This window comes from Stegostoma tigrinum, chromosome 23, assembly GCF_030684315.1.
Source record: "Stegostoma tigrinum isolate sSteTig4 chromosome 23, sSteTig4.hap1, whole genome shotgun sequence".
Lineage (NCBI taxonomy): Eukaryota > Metazoa > Chordata > Chondrichthyes > Orectolobiformes > Stegostomatidae > Stegostoma > Stegostoma tigrinum.
In genome coordinates, this window is record NC_081376.1 from 8,395,592 (window position 1) to 8,418,891 (window position 23,300).

The window sequence follows — 23,300 nt, forward strand, 5'->3', positions numbered from 1 at the left end:
TTTTTGTTTTCCTAAGTTACTTGTTACAATTCAGCAGGAGACTACATCCAGCAAATAATGTCAGTGATTAAAATGGTCAATCCCCATATTGTTCTGCTTTCTGGGATAGTTGATAATATGGGATATAACATCACCACTTTTAAAACTGAAGGAAACTTTTTGTCTTCATTGCTAATCATTTCCACACACTGAATAATCAGTCACAGCTGGAATTACTCACCACCCCCATCCACGTAGTGTCATGAGCAAATTTCAACTCCTCTTCGCCATTTCTTTTGGGTTGTGAAATGTACAGCTGCTGCAGGGAAAGAAGCATTTTGGACGTTCCAAGGCTGATCTGATGCATGTTTTCAGATGGGCCTGTAAAGGGTTGAGCAACCAGCTGGCTTGTTGTGTACAAGGGTTGCTCAGATAAACAAAGGAAGGTCTCATAGCTATGCTTCGAGCACTCTGATTATAATCCTGAAAATATTGTCAGATCCATGTTGGATTCTTCTGCCTAAATTTACCAGGCGTTGACCAGGATAATTGACTGGATCAATGAGAAAGCTCTTACAAAGAGTTTGCATATTTGCCATGGACCTGCGTGTGCTGTAGGATGGACCAAATTCTACAGTCGCAGCCCCACTGCAGCATGGGATGGTTGGTATGCCAATTATGATCTCCTACGGGCCTCCCTCTCCCAGTGCAGGGCTTTACCTGTGATGACAGAAGCTGATGCCTGGCCATAAAGTCAGCAAGCAAAAGATGCTGAGTCTTGGTGCCAAGCTAATGGAGAATCTCCTTCGTGCAAACCATGTTTCTGTCAAAGGGCACCCCTTCACATTACCCTGCCCCCTTCTGTTTCCCAAGAAAGCTACACCCACCCTGGGCCTGCCACCAAGACACCCCCAACATCATGTCCCATCCCTGATCCAACCGAAATTCTTCTGGGCCTCCCTGCAATTCCAGCAGTGGCCACCACTCCCAGTGGCACTGCTAGAAATGTGAGCACCTCCATTGTCACTGCTGGCAGGATTGTTGGTGACTGACAAAGTGGACAAACCTACTTCAAACCAGTTGCTGAAAAGGAAGACATTGTATGAGGAGAGATGGGTTCAACAAACACAAAGAACGCTGGAGCAAGTTAGCAGATCTGGCATCTTCTGGGCAGAGAGAAATAGAATTAACGTTTTGAGTCTTCTTCAGAATTGGAACAGAGTGATAATGTTTTCATTGTAATGGCAGTATGAAGAGAAAGTGGGAATACGGTGTTGAGACAGAGGATCAGTCGTGATCATATTGAATGGTGGAGCTGGCTTGAACAGCTGAATGACCTACAACTGTTTGGAGTTTCTACAGTTCTCTGTTGACAAACCTTACACTCATCAGGACAAACACAAGAATGCCAAATTTCAAACTATCGCAGCAACTTCTACTTCAGGTGTACAGGGGTTAGTTGGTTGGCAAGTTGACTCTGATTGATCGAGATTAGATTAGATTAGATTCCCTACAGTGTGGAAACAGGCCCTTCAGCCCAACAAGTCCACACTGCCCCTTGAAGTATCCCACCCAGTCCCATCCCCCTGTAACCCTCACACCCCTGAACATTACAGGCAATTCAGCATGGCCAATTCACCTAGCCTGCACATCTTTAGACTGTGGGAGGAAACCGGAGCACCAGGAGGAAGCCCACGCAGACACGGGTAGAATGTGCAAACTCCACACAGACAGTTAGCCAAGGCTGGAATCAAACCCGGGTCCCTGGCACTGTGAGGCTGCCGTGCTAACCTCTGAGACACTGTGCCACCCCAAGGGCGATTGTTTGGGGCGAGTGTTTCATCCCAACACCAATTGAGGTGTTGCCATGGAGGCAGCAACCAGCAACTATAGGCTCCTGTTGCTTCTGGCCAACTCAGAGAGACTGCAAAGCTTGAACATATTCCTTTGTCTGCAGAGAATGTCTATCACTTATCAAAAGTATGAATGAACCACACCAGGAGGTCAACTCAATCACATCTGACAGTCAATGTTTTGTTTTGTGTTTGACAAACACAAGTTGGCTGTTTGTGGTCTGTACTCTGGCTGGTGTGAATAATCCTAGGAACAGTTTGTTTGATTGAATCAGCCAATCAGTATATACCTGACATCCAATCAGGCAATGAGGTTAATCCCCAAGGGACTACAGTCCACATTTCAGCTCATCCCCAAGGGACTACAGTCCACATTTCAGCCTTCCCAATTTGGCCCCAACCGTGACCACCTCTACACCCAGAATATTCAGACGCTTCAGAAGCGTTTCTCCCTGCGACTCCTGAGACAGACACTCGCAGCCATGCGCCGGCACCTCCAGGCACTGCAATCCAGCCTGCCCCAGCTCAGAGCCTCCCTCTCCCAGACCTGCGAAGGACCTCTGCTGTTTTTTTATCCTCCGCAGGATCCACAGACTGAATACCCAGTTTCACTCAGCTTTACTGGACACCAAAAATCGTAAGTACAACCAACTCACTGGCCCCTGCCACCCACAAGAGGATTCCTGCGCCTCCCAAATCCCGCGTCTGTCCCTGCCCCTCCCCCACCATGCACCCGCCACCATTGACCATGAGGACACGGCTGGAGACCCCACCAATGACGTCACATCCGCCTCCGCCGGCCACAGAACTTCCGGAACCACTGCTGCAGTCACCACCTCCACTTCCAGGTACAACACCTCACACACCACCCTCACCGCAGCTGCTGCCGCCCACCCCGATCCTCCAACCGCCGACGGAACCCCGCCCACGGCCGACGGAACCCCGCCCACGGCCGACGCCGACGGAACCCCGCCCATGGCCGACGCCGACGGAACCCCGCCCACAACATCCACAGCCAGCAACCCCAGAGGAGACAGCCACACTGAGCCCTGCCGCATCTTCACCATCCCCCCAGACCTCCCACTGACTGAGGACGAACGGTCAGTCCTTAGCAAGGGGCTCACCTTTGTCCCCCTACAACCACACATCAATGAATACCAGTCACGGTTGGACATAGAGCAGTTTTTCCACCGTCTTCGCCTCCATGTCTACTTCTTCAACCGGGAACCTAACCCTCCTTCCACTGACCCCTTCACCCGCTTCCAACAAAAGTCCTCCTCCTGGACACCACCCCCAGGCCTCCTACCCTCCCTCGACCTCTTCATCTCCAACTGCCGTCGAGACATTAACCGCCTCAACCTCTCCACCCCTCTCACCCACTCCAACCTCTCCCCCGCAGAACGGGCAGCCCTCCGTTCCCTCCGCTCCAACCCCAACCTCACCATCAAACCCGCAGACAAGGGTGGAACAGTGGTAGTATGGCGCACTGACCTCTACATCGCCGAGGCCAGACGCCAACTCTCCGACACCACCTCCTAACGCCCCCTCGATCATGACCCCACACCCGAGCACCGAACCATCATCTCCAACACCATTCACGACCTCATCACCTCAGGGGACCTCCCACCCACAGCCTCCAACCTCCTTGTTCCCCAACCTCGCATGGCCTGTTTCTATCTCCTTCCCAAAATCCACAAACCTGCCTGCCCTGGTCGACCCATCGTCTCAGCCTGCTCCTGCCCCACCGAACTCATCTCCACCTATCTGGACTCCATTTTCTCCCCTTTGGTCCAGGAACTCCCCACCTACGTCCGTGACACCACCCACGCCCTCCGCCTCCTCCAGGACTTCCTATTCCCTGGCCCCCAACACCTCATATTCACCATGGACATCCAGTCCCTGTACACCTGCATTCCGCATGGAGATGGCCTCAAGGCCCTCCGTTTCTTCTTGTCCCGCAGGCCCGACCAGTCCCCCTCCACCGACACTCTCATCCGCCTAGCTGAACTCGTCCTGACACTCAACAACTTCTCTTTTGACTCCTCCCACTTCCTACAGACTAAGGGGGTGGCCATGGGCACCCGCATGGGCCCCAGCTATGCCTGCCTCTTTGTAGTCTACGTGGAACAGTCCCTCTTCCGCACCTACACAGGCCCCAAACCCCACCTCTTCCTCCGGTACATTGATGACTGTATCGGCGCCGCCTCTTGCTCCCCAGAGGAGCTCGAACAGTTCATCCACTTCACCAACACCTTCCACCCCAACCTTCAGTTCACCTGGGCCATCTCCAGCACATCCCTCACCTTCCTGGGCCTCTCAGTCTCCATCTCAGGCAACCAGCTTGTAACTGATGTCCATTTCAAGCCCACCGACTCCCACAGCTACCTAGAATACACCTCCTCCCACCCACCCTCCTGCAAAAATTCCATCCCCTATTCCCAATTCCTCCGCCTCCGCCGCATCTGCTCCCACGATAAGACATTCCACTCCCGCACATCCCAGATGTCCAAGTTCTTTAAGGACCGCAACTTTCCCCCCACAGTGATCGAGAACGCCCTTGACCGCATCTCCCGTATTTCCCGCAACACATCCCTCACACCCCGCCCCCGCCACAACCGCCCTAAGAGGATCCCCCTCATTCTCACACACCACCCTACCAACCTCCGGATACAACGCATCATCCTCCGACACTTCCGCCATCTACAATCCGACGCCACCACCCAAGACATTTTTCCATCCCCACCCCTGTCTGCTTTCCGGAGAGACCACTCTCTCCGTGACTCCCTTGTTCGCTCCACACTGCCCTCCAACCCCACCACACCCGGCACCTTCCCCTGCAGCCACAGGAAATGCTACACTTGCCCCCACACCTCCTCCCTCATCCCTATCCCAGGCCCCAAGATGACATTCCACATTAAGCAGAGGTTCACCTGCACATCTGCCAATGTGGTATACTGCATCCACTGTACCCGGTGCGGCTTCCTCTACATTGGGGAGACCAAGCAGAGGCTTGGGGACCACTTTGCAGAACACCTCCGCTCAGTTCGCAACAAACAACTGCACCTCCCAGTCGCAAACCATTTCCACTCCCCCTCCCATTCTTTAGATGACATGTCCATCATGGGCCTCCTGCACTGCCACAATGATGCCACCCAAAAGTTGCAGGAACAGCAACTCATATTCCACCTGGGAACCCTGCAGCCTAATGGTATCAATGTGGACTTCACCAGTTTCAAAATCTCCCCTTCCCCTACTGCATCCCTAAACCAGCCCAGTTCATCCCCTCCCCCCACTGCACCACACAACCAGCCCAGCTCTTCCCCCCCACCCACTGCATCCCAAAACCAGTCCAACCTGTCTATGCCTCCCTAACCAGTTCTTCCTCTCACCCATCCTTTCCTCCCACCCCAAGCCGCACCCCCCTCTACCTACTAACCTCATCCCACCTCCTTGACTTGTCCGTCTTCCCTGGACTGACCTATCCCCTCCCTACCTCCCCACTTATACGCTCTCCACCTATCTTCTTTACTCTCCATCTTCAGTCCACACCTCTCCCTCTCCCTCTCCCTCTCCCTCTCCCTCTCCCTCTATTTATTCCAGTTCCCTCTCCGCATCCCCCTCTCTGATGAAGGGTCTAGGCCCAAAACATCAGCTTTTGTGGTCCTGAGATGCTGCTTGGCCTGCTGTGTTCATCCAGCCTCACATTTTATTATCCAATCAGCCAATCACTACATTCCTGACATCCAATCAGACAGTCACTACATACCTGCTATCATACTGACAATGCAATTCATATTGGCTCTTGGCCAATCAGGTGATGGGTAGAATATCTTGTATTGACTGACAGCAGCATCCTGTTAAAGGAAAATTCTACTTGCTCCACCATTGTAGCCAAATGAAATGTCTTCCTTCATCTGTTCGGATTTTTGAGATGCTTTGGCTTTCCAAAGATAGACCAGGTATTTGTCAGAGTTCAGTCTAATCTTGAGCAGGATGTTACCGACCTGAAATGGTGGGCTCAGGTTTCCTGCAGTGTGCAGCCAAATTTTGAAGGGAGTCCCTCCATAAATACAACAGCACAAAACTAATGGTGTATTCATGTTACAATTAACTTCAAGTACTTGCTTATCCCTGGGAGACCTACACTTCACAAACAACAGCAGCAGTCATATGTGAATGATATTGCAAAATATGCCTCTTTACAGACATTGACAGCTGATGTGTGTGGGGATATATGAGACAGAGAGACTGTTACGTAATTCGATACAGTCCTTTCTTAACTCTGCAGCTGTTAGGTTTCCCCAACTGACATAAAATCGATTTTCAGGCTTCATTGACATGTTCTGCTAGTGCCTGTCATGACCTCACTGATGGCTCATTAAGTGTAATAACAAGTCACATTGCAGAGCCTGACTGTGAGGCCTTGGATGGAGTTTGGTGAAGCAACAGATGAGGGCTAACATTGTTTCAGAGAGAGTAGAAACTGCGGATGTTGGAGAATCTGAGATAACAAGAGCTGGATGAACACAGCAGGCCAAGTAGCATCAGATGAGCAGGAAGGCTGATGTTTTGGGCCTTTGGGTCTGCAGCAGTGTGACTGATAGAGATCGATTAACAACATTATTACACATTTAGTTATTCTCTCATACAACTACCGGCCTGGTAGAAGATGTCCAGATATCTTGTTTCTGTTGGAGCAATTGTCATCCTCCATTGAAACCACTTGGGAACTCTACAGCCTTCTGGACTTCATATTGAATTCAACAATTTTAGGGCTTGAGGTCATGTCCTTGCCCCAAACCCCACAAACCAGGCCTTGTCATCATGTAGACTATTACCACATACAACCCATTGTCAGTCATCGATGGTGGCCATTAGCAGCTATTCATTACCCTCCCCACCCCGCACACCCTGCCTCCAGGCTGACCTTTACCTGGCCCTTTGTCTGCCCAACTGTTTTTCTCTCTCTCTGGGCTCCATTGTTTACTCCCTTCCCCAACTTCTGCATTAACACGAACCTCTTCATAGACACCATCAATTCTGAAGAAGGGTCACTGGACCCGAAACGCTAACTCTGCTTTCTCTCCACAGATACTGCCAGACCTGCTGAGCTCTTCCAGCAATTTCTGTTTTTGTCTCCAAAGAAACAAGTCTGTTTAATTGTACAGTTACAATGAATGGTATTATACTCATCAATACTTGCAGGTGTACATGTGAGATACCTCCCCCGATGAAAGTGCTTCTGTAATAAAGTGGAAATGTAGGAAGAATGGATTCAAACAGCCATTGCCATGGATAGAACAAATATCAATAAGTTCATACAGGGAGGCAGCACGCAGAACTGTGAAGTCTCTCAGGCAGCATTAATGTCAGCAAATATTCTACCAAGCACTGAACTTTTGAAATGCACAGTTTGCATGAATAGTTTTTTTGTTTTATTTAGAAAAAGAACAACACATCCCTGTCAGACATCTTTCCTTACACAAGTATTGCCAGGTGGTGGACAACTAATACAAAGAGAATTCTTAAGAAAACACCATTATTGTATCAATGGCTTGTTGCACTGAACACAATGGCTTGTTATTCTCAAACCATCAAAAAGGGGGCACGATAAATAGGCAAAAACTTTTCGCTGTACAAATACTGCAACATGCATTCACAAAAGAAGGGGAGTGCCTTCAAGTTGTACCAAAAATGCAAAGACTTTACAATATCACATTTCTATCCTTCATATCAGTCAAAGCTGCCCAATAACGCGCTATAAATAGTTACATGAGTGGTGAGGGCGTACAATCCATTTTTTAAAAGAAAGCTTCCACAACCTGGCTCTCTAGCGGGGTCATTTTTCATTTTGTACAAGGTCTGAGACTGAGTGCAAATTCCACTGGCGAATCTAAGCTCATCTTTAAGCTGTTCGCTTTTTGCCAGAGTGTAAACTGCTCTGCTAAGTTTGTGCTCTGACGAATACCTGCAGTGTGTTCTTTAATTCCGTTGTGAAATATAAATGTATGCTGCCAAATCATTCTTCCAGTGCATGGAGCTGGGAGAGTGGTTGGACAGTTTCTGCAATTGGATTTATTGGGAACCAGTTTCCTCTATTAAGGCTGTGACTCCTAAGTCCTGCTGGGAAATATTCAGATCGCTTGGCTGCAGGGAATGCTTCGAGACTGTTCTATCTGAATCCATGCAAACAGTCTCTGCTCTTTCAAGGTGTCCTGCTATTCTCTAGGTTTCTGGTTGTGCCTCTGAAAAGAAGAGACAGAGTTCCTTCTATTTTCAGCCTATTTAAGTGAATCACTTGTGGGCTCCCAAATCCCAAACTGGAAACGATGCATGGCTTTCAACCTAAAAAGTGTGACGGAGAACAGGAGAGGGAAGTTTGGGTGGCACTTTCAACTCCAGGCCCAGGGCAGCGACCTAGAAACATGCCTGGATGTTCTATAAGTGGCTCAGCTAATGTGAGGCAGCAGAAAAGATTGGATGGGAAAAGGCAAAATGTCATTAATTTAATCTGAAGCCAGACAATGAAGCAAGATCCCGGTCACGAATCTTCAGCCGATGAGTTACAAAATGGACCCAATTATCTGTCTCCTCTCTAAGTGACACCCAGTACCCTAGCTGTCTCCCTAATATACTCATGGACAAATACATGAGTTATTTAGGAGACAGCCTCCTGAGAGAGCTTCATAATAAAACAAAAATGATAAAACAGTAGAAAGGAAACAGCAAATTAAAGTAAAATAAAAAATCTTGGGGGACATCGACACTCCAGCTGTTGTACTGTCCACTGGTTGGGAATGTCTCAAGTTTACTGGCAGTGCTGTTATCACCAAGAGCAACCTGGAATGGATGTAAGTACAAAACAGGGCCCGAGTCAAAGAATCTCCTCAATAGTCCACTGCCTGCAGGATCTGTTAAAGCAAGACCCATGGAGGAGGTCCCATTAGCCTAATTCCAACCTCCCTCCCTCCCTCTACTGCCCTGAGTGGCCAAACAGCAGACGCATGGGTCTGTACTGCACCCATGCCATGAAGAGTAACCCATTCACATTCGGAAGTTAAGGCCTCACCCATCCTCCTACAGAAATGTGTCACACGGATGGCACCGGCAGTGGGAACCTATTCAGCCCATTCTCGTGTGGCACTCCCACATGCAACACCATCCAGGCCAAATTCCTGATGGTGCCGGAAACTGCGGATGGCAGGAATAGAATGCCATGGTGCGTCAGGAAGGTTGGTGATGCGAGGGAGTGGAGGAACGTTCAGCGACTGTCCGGACAAGCTGGCAGGGAAGAAGTTTTCACAAGATGGGTCTGAGGTCCCCCCAGGGAGGTTCATGGGACTTAGGGCAAGTATTAAGTTCCATCTGGGCTTTGCACTTGCCTGAGTCATCCCTACACCATGACTGCCATTGGGATTGAACACCAGGATTTAAAGACTCTGGAAGACTTTTGCCATGAGCTGGACATCCAGACGCAACACATCAAAGAGATGGTGTCATCCTGCCCATTCCTCAGCATGTCCCTAACTCTGGCCAGGCTGGAAGTCCATCAACTGCAGAAATCCATGTTGTTGGAGCTGCAGACTCCAGATCGACACCTCCCTGATGACAGGCCCTACTCCTGATGGAAGAAAGCTCTGTTGCAAAGTGACGGTTTCCAAAATTTGGACAGATCCTGATTACAAAACAAAACAGGCAACTGTCACAAAGCATACCAGACAGGCCCAAAGGCAGGAGTTCTGTGTTAAAACTGAGGCTGTTCCTCACAGGCCTCTCCCTATATGAACGTAAGGTGCTTAATTAATTTACTCGGATGAGAGGTAATCTCATTTCGCTTTGACATTCAATGGTTTTGCCATCCCAGAATTCCCCACTATCAACATCCTAGGTGTTGACATTAACCAGACACAGAATAGACCAGGCATGTTACATTCAAGGGGGCCTCAAATGATTACTTGGAGAAGAATAATATGCACTGGCGTGGGGAAAAAGCAGCAGATCAGCACTAGGTAATGATGCTCATTTAACGGGCTGGTAAAGTTTACAATGGGCCAAATGGCCTCCTTCTGTGTCATAACACTTCTGTGATTCTGTTAAACAAATGCCGTGGCTATAAGGGCAGGTGAAAGGCTGGAATTCTGTGGTGAGTCACTCACTACTCACAACCCATCCATCATCGACAAGGAACAAGTCAGGAGTGTGATGGAATATTCTCCACTTGCCTGGATGGGTGCAGCCCCAACAACACTCAGGAAGCTTGACACCATCCAGGACAAAGCAGCTCGCTTGATTGGCACCATAATCACCATTCTGAAACACTCAGTCCCTCCAGCCCAAATACACAATGCCAGCACCCTGCGCCATCTACACAGTCCCTCACCAAGTCTCCTGAAGCAGCAGCTTCCAAACAAGTGACCTTTTACCATCTAGAAAGATAAGGGCAGCAGACACATGGGAAAACCACCACTCCTTACTTCTTTCCAAGGTGCTCACCATCCTGCCTTGGAAATATTTTGCCATTCCTTCAAGTGTCAAAAATCCTGGAACCCTCTCTGGTTAACCACACTCTGGGTATATCTACACCCCAGGACAACAGCGATTTGAGAAGGGCAATTAGGGACGGGTAACAAATGTTAACCCAGCTGGTGATGCCCACATCTCATGAAAGAATAAAAAACTCCTCCACCTGTGTCTCATAATGATTAACCCTTCAGGCTATGGCAGGTTGAACATTCGAGTATTCCACACCCTGGAATGCCATGCTGTCCTGAATATGTGTGTGTGTGTGTGTGTGTGTGTGTGTGTGTGTGTGTGTGTGTATTTGCGTGTGTGTGTGTGTGTGTGTGTGTGTGGGTGGGTGGGTGGGTGGGTGTTCAGTGGTAACAAAAGTCATGAAATTAAATGGCAAAGAAGCTCCTGCAATTACCTGCCTTGCTCTCTAGATTTCCCAAAATGCTTTACAATGAATGAAGCACCTTTTGCAGTCACTGTTACAAAAAAAGAACTATCAATGCTCACTGCTTACGGTGAATGATGGACTGCTGAGGTTAGTACTGAAGGGTTCAGGTACATGTGGCGCTGGGATCTAGGTGCAAATCACCACTGTTCCAGAGCAAATGGGAGAGATTTCAGGTCGGAAAATGCACAGCGATAGTCATTGAATCCCTGCAGTGGGGAAGCAGGCCATTTGGCCCATCAAATCCACATGAGCAGCACCCCACCCAGACCCAACCCCATCCCTGTAACCCTGCATTTCCCATGTCCAATCTATCTAACCTACACATCTTTGGACTGTAGGAGGAAACCGGAGCAAACGCACACAGACTTGGGGAGAACATGCAAACTCAGACAGTCACCCGAGGGTTGAATCGAACCCAGGTCCCTGGCACACAGTGAGGCAGCAGTGCTAATTCTCCCCATGGTGCCTCCCAGCGCATTCAGAAGATTCCACTCGCGCGTACAGTGCTCAATCATGACTAAGGAAGATGCGCCAAATTCACAAAGAGGAGACAGCTTGGGCCTTCCACTTGTAATTTTCAGGAAGTAGCTTGGGATGAGACTTTTTGGCAGACTTCAGTAGCAAGTATCTTTCCTGAAATGTTTTCAGCCATTTGCAAGAATCAGTTCTTAGTATCTGTCTGTCGAATCAAAGGAGGCTTTGGCGGGGACTTCCTCTGGAGTTTGCTTGGACTGATCTGGTTTATCAAGGCCAGAGTGCATGATGGGAATATAGATATCGTCCATGTTTGGCATCACGAAGACTTTCTGTAATTAAAACATTCATTGGATTAGGATTCCAAGAAACAGACTTTAATTCACGATCATTGCTTATTACCACTAAATCTACCCAGGCAGGAGAAAATCTTTGGTTCATCAGAGCCAGACTTTAAATAGTCCCCTTTCCTTTTGCAAGGGGGATGCGGAGGCTTCGGAGAGGATGCAGAAGAGGTTTACCAAGATGGTGCCTGGAGTAGACAGGATGAATGATAAGGAGAGGCTAGAAAAACTTGGGTTGTTTTCTCAGGAGCGGCAGAGGCTGAGGAGAGACTCGATAGAAGTCTATAAAATTCGACGTGCATAGATAGTGTTGACAGTTAGAATCCTTTACCCAGAGCTGAAATGTCTAATACTAGGTGGCATGTAATTAAAGTGAGACGGGGCAAAGGTCAAAGAAGATGTGAGGGGCAAGATTTTTACACAGAGGGTAGTAGGGGTGCGGAACGCGCTGCCAGGGGTGGTAATGGAGGCAGATACGTTCGGGGCTTTTAAGGGACTTTTAGATGAGCACGTGTATATGCAAGGAATGGGAGGAAATGGACGAAGGGCAGGCAGAAGGGATTAGATTAATTTGGCTTCATGTTTGGCACAACGTCTTGGGCTGGAAGACCTGTTCCTGTGCTGGACTGTTTTATGTTTTAAGATGCAGCAGCACAGTGACCGGATGAAGAAGGGATACGGTAATTCAGGAGTGGACTGAGTAAACATGATTAGGCCTAATTGCTCTCCTGAATATTCAAAAGTACGAGACAGGAAGGACAGGAAGTGAGGACAATGGAGGGATAGCTCCTCTACACTGATACAATGGAGAGAGATGGTCTTAGTTCTGGAGATCATAATGTAGCACCGGTTTGGATGGAGATGAGAAATAGGTTAGTTGTGGAAATGGCATATAACTCCCTTAACTGTATTGCAGAACAAAATATACAGAAAGAAAAAAATGGGGTGCTGTGGGAAAGGTACAGCAAACACATTGGATCATTTTAATCTATATTTAGATTGAACATATTATAAGGCCAAAAGTAACCTGGTTGATAATTTAATGGAGTATTTTTCAGGTCAGGTTCTGAGAATGGCCTGTCCTAGAGTCGATCAGAGAGCTGGCTATACCAGATAAGGTAGTATGCAATGAGACAGGATTTATGGTCTCACAGTAAAAGTGTCCTTAGGATACAGTGATCTACAATATAAATGAATTTTGCATTCAGTTTGAACAGAGTTAACCTAAAGACTAATATTTGGCTGACGTTTAAGGAGATATTTCAGATGATTCAGAATATTCCAGTGAGAAAGAAGGACTGCAAAGGAATATGCATCATCCATGGCTAACTCAGGAAGTTAAAAAATAGCACTAAGTTGAAAGGTAAAGCTTATAGTTCTGCAAAGTGACAAACCAAAAGCCTAGGCAATCTGTAATCAACAGAAAAGAATGCATAAAAAAGGAGAAATTAGAGTACAATAAACAACTAATTAAAAATAAGTAGTGAGTGTTTCTTAAGGTATTCTAAAAGGAAAAGGATAAATAAAGTGGGGTTTGATTCACTAGAAAGCAAATCTAGCAAAGTACTAATAGAAAATAAGGAAATGACAGATGGATCGAACAGATATTTTGAGTCACTGACTGAAGTAGATGCAGACAACATCCCAGAAATGATTGTGACTCAAGTGTTGAAAGAGAGGGAGAATTTAAAATAACTAAATCACTGGGGAAAGAGTGCTGAGAAAATTACTAGAACTAAATGCTGATAAATCCCTAGGTTCTGATGGACTTTATCCAAGGGACTGCTGCAAAATAGATGCACTAGTTTCATTTTTTTTTCTAAACTTCTCTTGTTTATAAAAATGCCCCATTGGCGTGGAAAATAGCACATCTCTATAAGAAAGGAAGCAGACACAAAGCAGGAAACCACAAGCTTAATTGACACAGAAATTTGCTGGAATATTTTGTTAAGGAAGATATAGTTGGCTACTTAGAAAATCTTAATGCAATCAGGCAGAATCAACATAGATTAGTGCAAGGGAAAGTATGTTTGATTCACTGATCGGAGTTTCTTGAGGAAGTAACAAGCAAATGGATAAAGGGGAACCTGTGGATGGGATGTACTTAGATTTGCAGAAAGCCGCATTAAAGATTACTGCGCAAATAAAGGACTCATGACGTACTGACTATATAATGGTTGGATAGAGAATTAAGTTCACTAACAGGGAACAGAAAGTAGGCATAAATGGGTCATTTTTGGATTGGCAAGCTATAATGAGTGGAGTACCACAGGGATCAATGCTGAATCCTCAAGTAACTGCAGCTTTTGTCAGTGACTCAGGCAATGGGGCCAAATGTAAGGTTGCAAAATTAGCTGATGATGGCGAGAGGTAGGAAAGTAAATTGTGAAGATGGTATAAGGACTCTGTAAAGGGATATGGGTAGGTTTAGTGAGTGGGCAAACTTTCGTCAGACAGTGTATAATCTAGAAAAACATGTGAACTTGTGCATTTTGGCAGGAAGAACAGAAGAACAGTTATCATTCAAATGGGGATTGAGGAACTGAAGGGCCTGGGTATTCTGATACATGAATGATGTACTGTTAGTTTGCAGGTATGGCAAGTAATTTGAAAGACAGATGTCACATAATAGAAGGAAACTGGACCAGAAAAGGAGGGACATTTCGCTACAAATGTGAGACTACAGAGAGTCATACAGCATGGGACTAGACCCATTGGTCCAACCAGTCCACGCCGAACATAATCCCAAACTTAACTAGTCTCACCTGCCTCATCTCGAGAACTGTGTGCAGTTTTGGTCTCCTGATTTGAGTAAGGATATAAATGTATAAGAAGCAGTTGAGAGGACATCCCCTCAACTGATAGCTCACACGGGGATGAAATTTGTGAGGAAAGGTTCGACAGGTTAGCCCTGCATCCGCTGGAATTTAGCAGAATAAAAGATGATCTCATTGAGACATAGATTCTGAAGGACTGGACAGAATGGGTACTGTAAGGTTGATTTTCCTTTGTTCACAACTCTGGGGCTAGGTGACACAGTTTAAAGATAATCCCATTTTATGTGGAGATGAACAGAATTTTTTTCACTCAGATGGTTGAGAGTCTTTGGAACGTTTTGATCCAGAGAATGCAGAGACAGCACCATTGACTATTCTTAAGGCCGAAGTAGACACATAGGTGACAAACAAATGAATCATTGTAAAATAATTCCACAGATGCTGGTATCTTGTCACCAAATTATCCTTTATTTACACATACATACTACTTGGCACTGGTCTGGCTTCCTCAGAGCCAGGTCTCACAGTGAACAGAACCCCTGACACTCCTGTTTATATCTGCCAGCCAGGGATCCCTGATTGGTATCCCAGGTTAACGGCCCCAACCAGGGAACTCATATTCTATGAGGTAATCCTGGCTGACCTCCTTCTAAACGCTACAAATGGCTATTGGGAATATGAGGGAATGTAGGATGGAGGTTATAGTTAGATCAGCCACAAGGTGGATAGGTTCAAAGGGCCAAATGGCCTATTCCTGTTCCGAATTCAAACGCTCACACGTCCTAGAGGGAAAACACCCCAAGCGTGATTGGTTGCTCCAAATGGTTTGCTTTCAATGTTGTAAGCTCTGTTCGAAGGGTCAGGTATGTGATGTGCACGTCCTGAAGAATCAACTCTGGTTGGCGAGAAACTGCTTTTCTGTGGCCACAACATCTCCGCCACCAGCTCAATGTTCAACTGGTCAGTGTGCCAGTGTAGGACAACTAAAACACATTCTGCAATGTCACTGCGAAGCTCTCCTCAAAGCATGGGCATTTCTGACTGGGAGGGGCTGCAACCAATTGTTTAGAATGGTGCTGACCTATCCAGTGAGCTACATTGTCACAATGTCTTAATAATGAGGCAGGGAAGTCAGAGAATGAAGCAAATCCTCCTTCCAAACCTCACCAGCACCATGTTCTCCAAGATCTGTAGATCAAGGCGTATCCTCTTCAGTCACATGAAGACTCATAGCAGAAGCTCAAGACCCTGAGTAGACATCATCTTTCAATTTCGGAACATCAGTAACGACCATCCCTGGAATCGGGATTACTTATCGAGCAATGCAAAGGTCAAAATCTTTATGCCATCACCAAAGGAGCAAAGGTAAACATTTAGAAGAATGTTTTTCCCAGAGGCAACTGCGTGGTCAGAAATTGCACAAACTGTACAGGTTTGATAACAATGTAAATGTAAATATGAAAAGGGGGCAAATAATTTCAAGTTTGGAGAAAGGGTAGAGAGACAGAATGTAGTAGATGACTGTTTCTGAGAACAAGAATTGATGAGATGTGCTGAATGGTTATCTTCTGGCTGCAAGTTTACAATGATTTTATAATCACAGAGGTCACTTTATTCTCAGACTCTTAAAATGCCTGTTAACCGACAGAAATGCCCTCGCGTTTGTTTCTTACCTGGAACTCGTGCTGCAGTTTCTTCTCAATCCACTCAGTCACATGTGTGAAAGTGACTTCCCGTTCACCCAACTTGGGCCGCACCTTAAATTCCAGCCGAGGTGGAGTCTGGAAGCTGTACCTGATGATATTAAAGCATACCACATAGTGTTGACAACGTTCTGTTCCACCAAACTACTCAATCCCTGTTTTAGAATGTTGTTCCACTAGTGGCGTTAATATCAGGACTGGGGACTGCATAATAAAAGATAGCTGGTAATGATGACATTGCAAACTAATAAACAATTATTGCCAATCACACTATTCACATAGGCTACTGAACCTGTTGCATTCTCCACCACAGAGAGCTGTGGACGCCAGGTTGCTGAGTATATTCAAGAAGTAGAATTGATGTGGATTAATTACTCATCTCAATCCTTGTTTTTTGGGCTCCCAGCAAGTTCTGCAGCCGATAACTCTTCGGTACAATTTCTTGATGCCAATTAGCAAATAAATTTTAAAATGGGCAGTTTAGTCATCCCTGTACATGATGCACAACAGAACAAGTCTATGCATAAGAAGTGATTCACCTTCCCTTGAAATAGTCGTGAGCCATGGATAAAACATCTTTTCAGTTTGGCTCTGTATCATACATATGGAATAGGATAAACTTTGGCATTTTCCCTGTTTTATCAGTGCTGATGATGTAAAGCTTCATTGCTGGAGGACTTCAGTTGTTGACCTTGGACTGGGGTCAGAGGTCAAAATACAAGACAGGATTCACACTGGGGTTAAAATAGTATCAGAGATAATGGGAACTGCAGATGCTGGAGAATTCCAAGATAATAAAATGTGAGGCTGGATGAACACAGCAGGCCAAGCAGCATCTCAGGAGCACAAAAGCTGACGTTTCGGGCCCGAAACGTCAGCTTTTGTGCTCCTGAGATGCTGCTTGGCCTGCTGTGTTCATCCAGCCTCACATTTTATTATCTTAGGATTCACACTGGCCTCTGTTTGATGAACCTTCCATATTTGATCACGCCACCTACAGGGAACAGACAGCTGATTCGGATGGGGTTTCTCAACAAGCCAAACCAAGCAGGCAGGAAAGGAATTGTTTAAAAGTTTTATCATCTAACCTTCTAAATCAAAGAAGGCACCGTGGATGTACACTGATCACTAGGAGATTAAAAAAAAAGGAAATGATGGCTGGGCAGTGACATGGGACAGGAAATTGTTGGTTTTTTCACGTGGACAGTAGTCCTCAATAATAAAATCAGGAAGCAGTGTTTAATGTGTAATATGTGGAGGTGTTGGACAGGGGTGGACAAGGTCAGAAGTCACATGACACCAGCTCATAGTCCAACGGGTTTATTTGAAATCACAAGCTTTTGAAACACTGGAGACAGAGATTTAAATGTTAGACAGGACTTTCACTGGTTTCTAGGCCTTTCCTCCATTTGATGAGACAATCAGTTTCAGTCATGCTAATTAGAACAAGAGAGGAGCGCCATATGATGCTAAGTGCCCTGTACTACACAACTTTATTGTTTTGGCACCTGACAAGTTGCCTTGTTTCACCAGTTGCACATGAAAAGGATAATGTGTAAAATGTTTACATCATCGCTGAAAACAGCATCAAAAAGCTACTTGACTTAAAAAATGATTTGTTGGATGAGAAAATGCCATTCAGCCCACCTGGATCGCACTGCTGTCTCCAATAAACAGGTTTGTTTATAAACAGCCTCCTGCATAGTCCTGGTACTTGTTTTTATTTGCCATTGAAAACAATTTCAAATTACTCTATTAGGCATTGCATTGGTATGAAAGGTTCAACCAGTAGTCGAGTGATTCATTCATTGTTGCAAATTATTGTTTTGCTGAACAAAGAAACTGTTCTCCTTTACATTCAACATTGGAACAGCGTACGACAGGATGGGACATACCATATTCGATCGGTAGGGGGTGGTGGAATATTAACAGCCAGCACTCCTGCTAGTTCCTGAACCTCGACAGTCAGGAGGAGTGGAGTGTTTGACATCTCCTCTATTTTCTTCTTGATGAACTCATTCTCGGTGGCTTTTTGAAAGTATTTCGATTTGGCAATCTTGTCCACAAAGCGAAGAATCTTTCTGCTGGTGCTGCTCCCGGCAGCAAACCTGGAAAGGACAGGGAAGTCTTGTTTCACAAAGGTTGCATTTAGTTTGCTTAATCTCTCGTGACTTGTTCATCACCCCCCATAACTTTCCGTTAATTCTCCTTCTGGTCCAGTCAGGTTGTGAACTACTCTCAACACTTCCCAGCAACTAATAACTAGTGGATAAGATGAACAGTGTGGTGGCTCAGTGGTTAGCACTGCTGCCTCACAGCGCCAGGGACTCGGGTTCGATTCCACGCTTGGGCTACTGTCTCTGTGGAGTTTGCATGTTCTTCCCGTGTCTGCGTGGGTTTCCTCTGGGTTCTCCAGTTTCCTCCCACAGTCCAAAAATGTACAGGTGAGCTGGATTAGCCATGGGGAAATGCAGGGTTCTGGAGATTGGGTGGGATGCCATTTGAAAGGTCATTGTGAACTCGATGGTTCAAATGTCCTGCTTCCACACTGTAGGGATTCTTAGAGCATCAGAGATAGTGAGAACTGCTGATGCTGGAGTCAGAGTCAATGCAGTGTGGAGCTGGAGGAACACAACAGGTCAGGCAGACTCGGTCCTGACCCAAAACATTGACTTTCCTGCTCTTCTGATGCTACCTGACCTGCTGTGTTCCTCCAGGTCCACATTGTAGGGATTCTAAGAGCATGTTGTCTCATTGCTATTGACTGTTAAATGAGAAAGTTTATAATATATAGCGTATTATTCCTATTACCAAACTACTTCTATTTAATAACTTGGAGACAATAAGGACTGCAGATGCTGGAAGCTAGAGTCTCTAGGTGCGAAACTGGAAAAACACAGCAAGTTAGACAGTATAAGAGAAGGAAAGTCAACAGCCTGAAATGTTGACTTTCCTGCTCTCTGATGCTGACTGACCTGCTGTGCTTTTCCAGCTTCACCCGATAGACTTCCCACTACTTCTATCCAATCACAGATTCAGAAATCTCAGCTACTGTGGTGCCTGTACATCTGAGTACTCTCTGTAGTTAGGCCACAGATCAGCCATGATCTCATTGAATGGCAGAACCGGCTTTGAGGGGCTGAATGGCCTGTCAAGAGGAGGCAGAGCTGAGTACAGTGCTCACCACTAAGGAGAACATGCTAGGGAAGCTGAAAGGTCCGAAGGTGGGCAATTCACCTGGACTGGAAGGACTACACCCCAGAGCTCTGAAGGAGACCGTTGGAATATTGGTGGTGATCTATCGGGGATCACTGGAGTCAGGGAGGGTCCCAGAGGACTGGGAAGTGGCTCACACTAAAAAAGTAAATTGCCGTCAATAATCAGCAGGTCTGTAGGCAGCGAAACAGAGTTAACATTTCAAATCCAGCTGGGACCAGGAGGGTAGGAGGTTGAGGGGTGACCTTATTGAGGCCTATGGAATCATGAGGGTCACAGGTAAGGTGAATGATGAGAGTATTTTTCCAAGGGTGGTGGAGTTCTAAACTCAGGGGCATATTTATATTGTGAGACGAGAAAGATTTAAAAAAAGACATGAGGGGCAACTTTTTACACAGACGTTGGCCTGTGTGTGGAATGCGCTGCCAGAGAAAGTGGTGGATGTGGGTACAGTTGCAATGTTTAAAAGACATTTGGACAAGTACATAAATAGGAAAGGTTTGGAGGGACATTGGCCCAGCGCATGCAGGTGGGACTAGTTTAGTTTTGGAACATGTTTGGCACGGACTGTTTGGACTGAAGGGTCTGTTTCCGTGGTGTATAACTATGATTCTACATCAGAACCAAAAGCTGCAACTTGGAAAAACAGGTATTTATGCTGAATTGGGGGGAGATGAGGGGTTGAAGAGGGCTGATGAACAGATAACTGGAGATGGAGCCCAGAGAGAGAAACAGAGATGTGAAAGAGGCAGGCATACAAGGGGATTATTGACAGTAATCCTGGACTGAAGAGAAGCTAAGTCAATGATAATGAGAGGTGAGAGTACAGAGAATGTGTATGCCGTGTTGAAAGTCCATGGAGCTGGCTAAAACACATGAAGGGATAGAATCAGACTCTAACATTATTGAACTTGATGTTGAGTCCCAGAGGCTGCAGGGTCCCCAAGTGGAAAAGAAGATGTTGTTCTTCGAGCTTGCTGGAAGACTGTGGCAGATCTGCGTCAGAGATATTGGCTTGGGAACACAGGGCTGTGTTGAAGCGACAGGCAACTGGAAGCTCAGGGTCATTTTTATGGACTAGAGACTCTTATTTCAGAAGGGTGGGAGGTAGAAGATGGGAAATTACAAGCCAGTTAGCCTGACCTTAGTCATAGGTAAGATTTTAGAATCCGTAATTGAGGAAGAGATTATGAAGTTCTTTGTAGTACATGGAACTACAACCATTCACATTATACATTAATGATCTGGACAAAGGAATTTAGGAGATTGTTGCTAAGTTTGCAGTTGACACAAAGATAGATGGAGGGGCAGGTCATACTGAGGAAGCTGGGCGGCTCCTTGGACAGGCTAGGAGTGTGGGCAAAGAAGTAGCAGATCGAATACTAATGGGAAAGTACGTGGCTATACACTTTGATAGGAAGAATAGAGGCATAGACTATTTTCTAAATGGGGAACGGCTTCGGCAATCTGAAGCAGAATGGGAATTTGGAATTTTAGTTCGGGATTCTCTTAAGGTTAATATGCAGGTTCAGGCAGGCAAATGCAATGTTAGCATTCATTTCAAGACGGCTAGAATACCAGAGCAGGAATGTACTGCTGAGGCCGTATAAGGCTTTAGTCAGATGGCATTTGGAATACTGTGAGCATTTCTGGGCCCCATATTTAAGGAAGGATGTGCTGGCCTTGAAGGGGGTCCAGAGGTGGTTTACAAGAATGATCCTGGTGATGAAAGGCTTGTCATGTAAGGAGGATTGAGGCCTCTTAATCTGTGCTCAATGGAATTTAGAAGGTTAAGTGGGAATCTGATTGAACCTTACAGAATACTGAGAGGCCTGGACAGAGTAGACATGGAGAAGGTGTTTCCATTGGTAGGACCTGAGGGCATAGGCTCAGGGTGAAGGCATGATCCTTTAGAACTGAGATGAGGAGGCCTTTCTTCAACCAGATGGAGGTGAATCTGTGGAACTCATTGCTGGAGAAGGTTGTAGAGGCCAAGTCATTGAGTGCCATTAAGACAGAGATAGATGGGTTCTTGATTAGTAAGGGCATTGAGGGTTAAAGGGGAGAAGAAAGAAGAGTGGGTTGAGGAACACATGAGCCATGATTAAATGGCAGAGCTGACTTGATACGTTGAATGGCCTGATTCTGCTTCTGTGTGTTACAGTCTTATGGCCCCGTTCATACATTCTTTTTACAGATGTATTTCCCACTGGTGAAAACTGAGACGGATTAAAGTTAAGACTTGTAAGCCTTAACAGTCGATATATCTACAGGGGTGAGGCTGAAGCTACTTCCACAATCATCAGAACCACAAGAGTGCATTTCTTCTTAAACATGTTCTAAGGCATAAATGACATTCTTAAAATATGAAATAATAAAGGCTCATGTAGTTAATGTCAGGCCTTTGTTATTTTATGGCTTCACAGACAAACTATAACTAGATCAGTTCTTTCTCCCCTGTTGCCATATGACATTAAATGGTGATAGTATCTGACATCAGCATTTGGACATACAAATCGAACTGGAAAAGGGTTTGCAGTTTTCATGGCCATTCGTATTTTAGAATTGAAGCAAGCTAGTGTTTTAAAGTTATGAATTATGCCTGTTTTTTGAAAAACAAAGTCCAAAACACTGACCAATGTTTGCTGTGTGAAGACCTCCGCAACACATTAGCAGGAGTCCTTCATATAAAAATCTGCAAGATAGTGAATAAAATCCCCAATTACCCCTCTACACCAGGTGGTCCAAGTTTCTCAACACCTTGTGGTTCTGCTGAAGGCACTTCCTCTTCATCTGAAGACCCAGCACTTGAAGATTCCTCATCACTATCTGCCAGAACAAGTGCTCGGGGTTTGCACCTGTTGGAGAGAATGGGCACTTCAACAAAAAAAAGCAAATTTCACATTGGCAGCTATTAGGTCCAACATGTTATTGACTTGCTATACTTGCAGTCGCAAGTTCTGCTCTCAATTCCCTCTGGAAACATCACAGTATGCAAATTGAACTAAGTCAGCACCAGGAAAACTGCCAGAGGATATGATGATCAGCTCTAGCTGAGCCAGTTGTTCTCATGAAGTGATTCCACAGAGCTTTCAGCTGGCCTATATATAGCAATCATAGTTTACCACTCTTTGCTCAACCTCAATGCTTAGGCAATTGAAGTTTTATAAATCACAAAAGCATGACAATTCCCTTGTTATGTGGTTTTATGCCAACATCCAAGAGGCTGGTTTTAAGACAGATCAGTTCAGGACACAATAAGGTCAAGAACGATCTTCAGTCATAGACTCAGTTTGTTGTACCTCAACACTAACTGCTAGTATACATGATAGTCCGAGGTATACCTGGCTCTAATCTCACTGATACATTATTGGAAGGCAATTCTCTACATGCCCTTCTCCCATTCAATTTATCTCGCACCTTTCTAATTGCGCCCCTCTGTGTTGTTTATGCCCAGTGGGAAACAGCTCTGTGTCATCATCACACAATTGCTCCAGGGTCCCAAAGCACTTACACATCTAAGGCCAGTGGTCAGAAGGTCTGAAATTCAAGAATGTGACAGTTTGCAAAGAGCTACTACAGAAGACCCATGTGCAGAAATTCTTCTCTGTTGTTGCTTTGCTGGGTGGCACAGTGGCTTAGTGGTTAGCACTGCTGCCTCACAGCGCCAGGGACCCAGGTTCAATTCCACCCTCAGGCAACTGTCTGTGTGGAGTTTGCACATTTTCCCCGTGTCTGTTTGGGTTCCCTCCAGTTTCCTCTCACAGTTTAAAAAGGTGGATTGGCCATGCCAAATTGCCCAAAATGTCCAGGGAAGTGCAGGTTAGATGAATTAGCCAGGGGAAATGCAGTATTTCAGGGATAGGATAAGGTAGGGTGTGTGGGGTGGGATGCTCTTTGGCAAGTCAGCATGGACTGATAGGTTGAATGGCTAGCTTTAATACTAGCCAGATTCTATGATTCTGCTGGAGCTCTCTCTCACTGGTCAGAAAACT

The 23,300-nt window shown here is 45.9% G+C and overlaps 1 protein-coding gene across 5 annotated transcripts in view; it reads right to left on the reverse strand.

Annotated features, from left to right (window-relative positions):
• Positions 1-10,699: 10,699 nt before the first annotated feature.
• tex2l (testis expressed 2, like) overlaps positions 10,700-23,300 on the reverse strand; it is a 141,829-nt gene continuing 129,228 nt past the window's right edge. For 3 of the 5 annotated variants that reach the window (XM_048552345.2, XM_048552343.2, XM_048552344.2), the window contains 4 exons: positions 22,032-22,163; positions 17,985-18,197; positions 16,060-16,180; positions 10,700-11,597 (listed from right to left, as the gene is read on the reverse strand). In XM_048552345.2, coding sequence (XP_048408302.2) covers positions 11,460-11,597; positions 16,060-16,180; positions 17,985-18,197; positions 22,032-22,163 — 604 coding nt within the window. In that variant the 3' untranslated portion in view covers positions 10,700-11,459. Of the gene's footprint in view, positions 11,598-16,059; positions 16,181-17,984; positions 18,198-22,031; positions 22,164-23,300 lie in introns of those variants that run through there. The other 2 variants (XM_048552346.2, XR_009447160.1) reach the window with 2 other exon arrangements.